The 8,444-nt window shown below is 55.2% G+C and overlaps 1 protein-coding gene across 2 annotated transcripts in view; it reads right to left on the reverse strand.

The window, feature by feature from the left end:
• LOC113218352 (neural cell adhesion molecule 1-like) overlaps window positions 1–8,444 on the reverse strand; it is a 220,512-nt gene that overhangs the window by 18,018 nt on the left and 194,050 nt on the right. For both annotated transcript variants that reach the window (XM_052267787.1, XM_052267790.1), the window contains 2 exons: window positions 7,809–7,960; window positions 4,366–4,510 (listed from right to left, as the gene is read on the reverse strand). In XM_052267787.1, coding sequence (XP_052123747.1) covers window positions 4,366–4,510; window positions 7,809–7,960 — 297 coding nt within the window. The remainder of the gene's footprint in view (window positions 1–4,365; window positions 4,511–7,808; window positions 7,961–8,444) is intronic.

Here is an 8,444-nt window from a genome sequence, read left to right on the forward strand (position 1 = left end):
AGGAGGAGAGAGGAGGAGGAGGAGAGAGGAGGAGGAGGAGGAGGAGAGAGGGACGGGAGGGAGCAGGTGAGAGCGGCGAGGAGAGAGAGTCAGGAGGCGAGCTGCCATTTGTATTCTCCAGGTCGCGTATCACGTATTAAAGGAACAGTTCATATCGAGAAAGGAGAAAGTGAGAGAGACAGCAGAGAGAGAGAGAGAGAGAGAGAGAGAGAGAGAGAGAGAGAGAGAGAGAGAGAGAGAGAGAGAGAGGGGGGGGGGTGCGTTTGCGTTGTAGTCCTTCCTTCCCCCTCCGGGGTCAGGGGCCAGAAGGGTTAGCCCGGTCGGTCCGGGTGTGCTAGCGAGACTGAGGCCTGCCGAGGACCGGGAGCGGGGCCGACGGGGCCGGGGCCGACACGACGGCGAGGCAGGAGGAATGAAAGTTGGCCTGGAAGGCATACAAACGGTCCAATTTCAAACCTTGGCGGAGAAAGGCAAGAGGTTTGTGAGAGAAAGACAGAGAGAGGGGCAAAGAGGTTTGGGGAGCGGAGGGGGTGAGGGTAAATTTGTCGACGGGAAAGGAGGAAGAGCAGCAGAAGCGCGGGGTGGATAACGGAATTGCAGACGATTACCGCTCCGTCCCGTGATGGGGTTCTCATGACGGGGAGGAGAGGGGGGGGGGGTGGAGGACTACGCCGCCGCCGGACTACCTCTCGACAGTCGTGCGGCGGAAAATGGAGAAAAGGATTCGCACAAAACGCACAGAGCGGTGGCGGCGCGGGTATTGGCGAGGGAGCAGGCAGAGCAGAGCGCGCGCTGCGCTCGCGAAATGAGGGAAAACAGATTACGTTCAGAAATGTCGGCAGCGTTTGGCTCACGGGGGAGGAAGAGGAAAGCCCGCGGCCACCGTCGCAGCGCCCCGCTACTATATACCAGCGGCGGGGCAGGAAGACCCCTCTGCAAACCTGCTTCTGAGGAGGATGCTACTGGCCGGGCAACGCACCCGGCGGCCGGGCAGGTCTGCTCGGGGCGGGGCGGCGGCGGGAGGGTCGGATGCAGGCGGGGCCCTCCTCACCCCGACGATGATTGTTTCTGCCGGGGATGGGGGGATCAAATCCACTTAGGTGTGGCCCCGGCCCGGCCCCGGCGGGGTCCCCGCCTCCCCTCCCCCCGAGAGCCTCACACGGCCTGCCCGGCGCACGACGGCGACGGTCAAGGCACCACTGTCCTCCGCGCTCGCTACTTACTGGAATTGCTGCCGGCGCATCTGGGGCGCCGTGCATACTAACGCCCGCTCAGCGCCACCGCCTCTCCACCCTCGACTCGACTCGTGGACCGTTATCCCTCCTCGGCGCGACCCTCCTCCTTGGCCTCCTTGGCCTGGTCCCCTTTCTTTCGCGGAAGCGCCGTCGCATTACCTCACTTATTCCCACTTTCCACGTCCTGACCCGAACTGAAAGCAGCTCGCCGGCGTATGGACAAGCGAAACAGAAGTCTACCCATAGCGCAGAGGTCTTGACCTGAACTGAAGCAACTCGCCGGCGTATGGACCAGCGAAACAGAAGTCTCCCCACAGCGCAGAGATCACCGAGGTATTAAACAGATTCTTGTAGCAAAGGCATCTAGTACTTTTGCACAGTGTCAAAATTTCAGACAGGCTAAGTGATCCGCGCCGTCTTTTTCCTGCTTATAAGTGTACCGGATTCAGGCTTGTTTACCTCGCTCGCTCGCCAGGCCGCCTTGGGGCCCCGTGCGAGTTTGCAACCCGTCTGCACGCAAGAAACCGATAGTGCAAGCAGAAAAAAGACGTTGCGGGTCACCCTCCCAGTATGTCACGAAATACTGTCGGTTCCCAGCAGTTTGTGCCGTTCTCCAGACAGCGCCGAGAGACCTATCAGGATCAGGGCGTATTTTTATAGTATTAACATCAATCAGTGCTCAAAAAGCCAACATGTTAATAATCCGGCACCAACAATATCAAAATGCACCCTCCTTGACCCTGCTTGTTCGACTGTGCAAAGAGGACCTTTTAAAGAGAAAGGGGACCCAAAATCAGACACCGGTATTCTTTTGGGTATTAAATATTGAGGAAAAATAAAAGAAAAGAGTAATCGAGTATGATGGTTCTCGCCCCAGTGAGGCGGGGAGAAAACGCTCTCGCGCCGAGGCTGTTATGACGAGGACGGCGCGGACAATTTGAATACGGCGCCATTATTCTGTTTGTGTTTCCGAGGCGGCGGCAGGGGGCCGGAGCGGAGGTGGGCGAGGCGGGGCAGGGCGGGGCGCGGCGGGGGGCCGCCGGCGAAAGATCAGGTTTCCGATGTCTTGCTCAACCTCTGCAACGACCGTCCCGCTTCTGTATCTCCACTCTCTCCTCACCCCCCGCTTTCCTCTTCTCCGTTTCCTGCTGCTCATCCATACCCCCTCGCCGCCTCCACTAGTTTTGGCCTCGCCCAGATTCTGTGCATTCCCTTGTAGATTGAGATGGCTAGCTCGTCGCGGCAGAAGAGAAAGCCGAAAACGGGAGAAGGAGCGAAGAGGACGAAAAGGGGCTGCCGGGCTGGGTCGGCCGGCGGGATAGAGAGGGCGCGCGTAATGTGTCGCGCAAACCAAATGAAAATTTCGGTTCGTGGCGCGCTAGACTCGATTGCTGTTGACCTTGTGCGGAATGTAGGCAAGGCAGACAAGGGTGCGGGGCGGCGCGTGGGGCCTCGGCAAGAAAAGACACGCGCAAAGTTGGGTAAGTGTGTGTCCCGTGCTGCTCCGAAGGACACGAAGCAGCACAACTATAGTAGCAAGTATGGCGGTAGGGGGAGGGAAAAAACAGAGTTGCCTGACATTTTGTTGATCAAATTCTTTTACACACGAAATTGTATTAAGATGCCCAAGATGTTGGTTGAGCAAAATTATTCCGTCCTCTTTATCGCGGCGAGTCTCTAAAAATAAGAGCATTTAAACCGGCCTTTTTGAGTCGTGGAGGGGCCGAGGGGCAGCCGGAAGAGCGAGCCAAGTGCGCCTTGAATTTTTCAACCCGGATCACTTTCTTCGCAGCCCTGCAGTCAAGTTTGTTGTCCCGCGTCGCTTTGATGTCCAGCGTTTCACTGCGCCTTCGCCATCCGGCGCTGTCTTCCTTTTATTTTCATTTAATTTTTATTGTTTTCAGGCTGCCGCGCTGGAGGGCGCGCCGCGCGCAGCCCCAAGAGCCCTTCACATTACATCCCAACCACTTAGATTGTCGGGGCTGCTACTGCGAGTGAGTGCCAGAGAAGTGGTTGTAACAAGAGTGCAAGTGAGCCACCCCACCAGGAAAAACGGAAGGGCGTGTATCTCGCGTCCTAGGTTTTGCAGGGAGTCGTTTCATACCGCGTTTCATACTGTAGCACAGATCACAAAACGAATTTTGTTTGTTAGGTTTACTGAACTTTGGTATATGATTCTAGAAGGGCAGCCGTTCAAAAACTACCCCAAGATTGAGTGGCCCCTTTTCAGGAACATAAATAAAACATGAAGCTTAATTACAACATATTACCAGTTTTCGGGGCGGGGAAAAAGAAAAACAACTCAAACTTTAGAATCATCACATGACATCGTAGCGCAGAGTCGTGTAATTACACTACAATTACGTTTATGTGTGTAAGTGGTTGAGGCTGGCACCGCCTGCGTGGCGACCAAGTACAGCAACCATGATGGTGGGGCAAGCCTCGCCTCGCCACTCGTCGCACGTTAGGGCACAAACAGCAACGTTGGAGAGCGTGAGGGGGGGGGGGGCGAGAGAGATAGAGAGGAAAGAACGGGAGGGAGAGCAGGGGGTCGTGACAGCGACGCGCGCCTTGGGGTGGCGATGTACTGGCGTAGAAAGCCAGCAAGGAGACAAAAAGAAAAAAAAAGATAAAGAGAAGTGAGAGAAGAAAACAAGAAGAAGGCTTTGTCGGAAGCAGGGTAGGAGGGTGGTGTAGTGGGGGGTGGGTAAAAATCATGGATCATTATCAGGCAGGCACGAAGGTCTGGTCCATTCCGGGCCCACCACCACCGCGCACAACGCAACAATAGCTAAGCATTTCACACCAGATTGCCCCCCGCCTGTGCGCGGCTCCTCCCCTCCAGCTCCGTAGCCCCCCAGCCGCCCCCGGCGCTGCTGGTGCCCGTTGGGGCCCCCAAACAGCACGAGCCCCCCGTGCTTGGGGTTGCGGGGGGCACGTGAGCGAGCACTACATGTGGTATCGTGAGACAAAAGAGCATGGTGCCCCATGTCTGTGTTTTGGGCTGAGCGTTATATGCACCTTTTAAAAGGGGAACCAATAAAAAGAAAGGAAAAAGTTTCAGAGAGAAACGCGAAACGATGATGTAGGGCGTCAGTATATGGATATAGATGTAGGGCGAAATACTCACGGGCAACCTTCATCTTGCGCCGGTCCTCCACGAAGCCGCCGCGGATGTGGGGGTTCTCGGCGTGGCAGGTCAGCACCTTGCCGTCGTCCTCCGCCGTCGCCTGCAGCGTCACCGTCGAGCTGGTCACGTGGCGGTCGTCCGTCACCTGCAAGGCACGACAACCAGACAATTAGCCCGAAATAGCACGACATAGATAACGTCCACGGCAGTCCACGGCAGCACCCCTTGGTCTGGTACCGGGCAGATGTTTCAGCACTGATAAATTATTGAAAAGCGGTAAAGACGGTTTGCAATTGGCGAAGTATTCGATTCGGATGCTTTGTAACTGTGGAGCATTTACTTTCTAATAGCACAAAGCGACACTTCAAAGTTCCAAAGCTAATTTCCAATTTGCAACAGTTATTATGACAACCGAGGACAAATGTAGTGGTGTGCAGTTAAACACTGGTTAATGTACAATGCGCCACCTCAGTTCACCTAGTGCAGATTTAGCTGCAGTTAGAGTGGTGGGTCTCCCACCCGGGCTTGCCATCCGGTGACCTAGCGTCGTACACGAAAAGCACAGAGGCATGCACTGTAAAAAATAATCACGGTCGCCCATACGGAAATATGCCATTTACTTAACCTACGGCGTCTCCGTACCTTGGGTTTCGTCCCCTCTTCCCATAAGAGCCCATGTAAAAAAAAAATGTGGGTACGGAGCCAGGGTACGGAAAAGTACGGAAAAAGTCCTGCTAATTTTGATCCCAAGGTCTTCGTCTTGAGTACGGAGTCTGTTACGGCGTTCTGTACCACCTTCCCTATGCTAGTCCATGTAAAAATCGTTGGTACGGTGGCCATGTGCGGCGAATCTCCGAACCACTTTCGAAAATCACTCCCAAAAGTGAGGTACGGAACGCCGTGACAGGCTCCGAATCCAAGCCTGATTTTTTACAGTGTGGAGTAGAAGGGGATGACAGAGGAGAGCAGCGCGGGGGAAAGCCCAGTATTGTTGAGTATAGTCGGGCTCGTGTGCTGGTGCTACTATAATGGCAGTCTTTGGCTGGCCACTAGGTGGGGCACGGCACGAGAGCCGCGAGCGACAAATTGGGTCGCTCTATAATTATTGACTTCTACCCTGTGCCTCCCTACTCGTTACACGACAGTAACAGTACATTTAAGTGTCATGTTGTGTGTTCGTTAGTATAAATTAAAATGTTTTAAATGTACATCCTGCTAGAAGGTCACCCTGGTGAAGCCTGCCAGTACCAGCCCCGCGAGTGTCTGTCAGCACCACAGGACACCTGGCGAAAATCAAAGAGGCGCTGTCCCCACAGGCCCCCGAGGGTGGACGCCCCCCTAGGCTGACAATGCAGGCCCTCAAACAGGCCGACACGGCACAGACCGGGACGGGCCTCCGCGTGACACTTTGACACCGGACCTACCGGGCCTACCCCCGCCGGCCCACCCGGCCGGCCGGACAGGCAGACGGGGGTGATCGTGCCGACCGGAGCGCGCCAGTGTCGCGTGGGCACACGGCGTACTGACACAATGTTGCTGCAACCGAAAGCACCTCTCGGAAACGGACAAAAATTACCCAGATAAGAAAATGACGAAGAGGGCCGCACTATTTTACTTTGTCTTGTTTGTTTATTGTCGTTTTTTTACTTTTTAAATTAAGATTCAGGCTGTTGTTTTTTGTCTTAAAAAAAAAGATGAAACTTGATTTGAGTGTATTATACTTCGAATCTTTTAAATTAAAGTTCAATATCTATATTATGAATCAATATTGAGAATCTGTGTATTTGCATTACAAACTAGTAGTTCTGAAGTTTAACAATAAGTAGTACTTTGAAGGAACAATTTCAATCATTGCAATACACACAGTGCAAATTCTTTTTGCAAATAAGTTACAAAGATTTTTGAATTAGTTCGTAAGCCATTCATGGTTGCACGGACGCTCCGATGCATCTGCGCACGTGTCCATTCAGGCATGTCTGAGAACACAATGCAATGGACACAGACTTCGGAACAGTGTATACGAGGCCGACGAGGCCGGGCTGGGGCCCCTCTGGTGCGGCCTCGCCCCTGATGCTGCTGGCCAGGCTGGGCGGTGCAGTGAGCGCATCCAGAGAGGGAGAGAGGAGCAGGGTGAGGAGGAAGGAAGAGGTATAGCGCCGGCAGAAACAGACCGGAACGGATAGGACTCGCAGAGTCGTCAGCGCGCCGCCCCCGCCACTCCCTTTCCCCACTCCCACTTCCCCGCGCCACCGCAAGGAAACTTTCCACATGACACGGCGAAGCGGGGCCGGCCATGTCCCCCGCTGACACTGACACGTCGGAGACGTCGGCTCTGTTCGTCTCGCTCGCTCCCACAGCGCCCCGCACTCGCTCTCGCTCGCACCGCCGCTCATCTATATGGGCCGTGTCGGGTCGGGGAGGGCGCGCAGGAATCTCCCGGCATGTTTATGGCGGGGGAGGTTTTCACAAGTTGTCCCAAGACGCGAAATTTTTGAGGTCTACACCGCCGCCGCCGAGCCTGAGCAAGGAGAATGCGTGTGGGTGCGTGAGCATGTGCGTGTGTGTGTGTGCGTACGCGTGTGCTTGTGTGTGTGCGTGTGTGCGCCGATGTTACAGCCATGCCCGCACGTCATGTCGTCGAGCGCCACGCTGGCGGCTTTACCTCCACTTGCCCTCCCCGCTCACCCCCATAGCGTAGCTCCCATACCCGCCCCTAACATGGCGCTCGCCGATATCCCCCTCCACACACACACACTGAGTCCTTCATTGGCATAAAGTTGCCGAATGTGTTCACTGCTATTGACAGCAAGTCAGTCGTCGACCCGGTCGCTGGCTCGCGGTGCACGCCGCCGTTCCCACTGCCCTTGGCTCCACCATCACGCCCATTCCGGTTTCCAACGACGTTTTCCGCGGAAAGTTGCGCACTTTGACGAATGGAGTGATCGGGTTTGGCGACGCGGCGACAGGGCATTCGCTTTGCGCGCCAAACACCGACGGGTCCGACGGGTACGACGTGTGGGACGGGTCCGAGGCTGGCTGGCATGCGCGGGACCCGGTGCGGCGAGAATGTCCCGAGTCGACGCAAACATGCAGTGCTCCCCCCGCACCACCTGCGGCCGCCCGGGACGGGAGACGCGCTCGCATCGCAGTCCTGCTGCCCCTGAATTAGGTTGGCCACGAAAAGTTCGTAGACTCGTCGGGCTAGAGAAACTATACATGTACTGGGGGTGCTTCAATTATTTCAGAAAGTGGACACTGGAAAGTTGCGGGTAAGTTTATGTATTGAATTTAGAGTGGGATAATCCGAGTCCCTCCCATCCCCCTTCTGCTGACCCAGTGGGGAGCGTACCTTCCAACAGGGGCTGACAACGAATCTTTACCACGCGGGCGGAAAATAACACAAAACAAACGAACAAACAAGAAAATCAGACAAGATTACTTACCACCACCGCCGTGTTGCTGAGCGCCTCGCCGTCCAGCAGCCAGGTGATGACCGCGTCGGGCACCGACCCCTCCGTCTCGCAGCGCACCTGCTTCGGCCGATCCGCCGGCACCGACTCCAGCGCCGTCGTGATCCGCACGGTCCGGGGCTTCACTGCAAGCAGACCGGAACACAGGGCGCTCTTAGACCGGGTTTTCGTAAAATAATCACAAATCATTTTGTATTCGTTTTTCAGTTTATTTTGAAAAACAAGGTTTGGAAAATATAATCAAACCACAATTTTGCTGCTGCCTTCGAAAGTAGAACTTAGGGAAAAAGTCATGATTGTAAAGGGGAGAGAGATCTGGAAATTTATGTGCTTGCATTATTTTTATCGCCGGTTGAGGAGTGCGGCACCGCAATACGTTTCTGTCTCTCTTTCTTTCCCTCTCTCTCGCTCTGGCTTTAGGCAGCAGGTAGGTACTCGGCGGCACACCCCTCCTGGCCTGGTTTGATCACCGGTGCCGAGAGGGGACGGCGGCGCCAACGCGAGGCCGTTCCGATTCATGAGATGACCGGTTGATGCGTCTCCCTGAGATGGTTATGGTCTCTCTCTCTCTCTCTCTCTCTCTCTCTCTCTCTCTCTCTCTCTCTCTCT

The sequence above is a fragment of the Frankliniella occidentalis genome, unplaced genomic scaffold (genome assembly GCF_000697945.3).
Source record: "Frankliniella occidentalis isolate FOCC.00 unplaced genomic scaffold, Focc_3.1 Scaffold4, whole genome shotgun sequence".
NCBI lineage: Eukaryota > Metazoa > Arthropoda > Insecta > Thysanoptera > Thripidae > Frankliniella > Frankliniella occidentalis.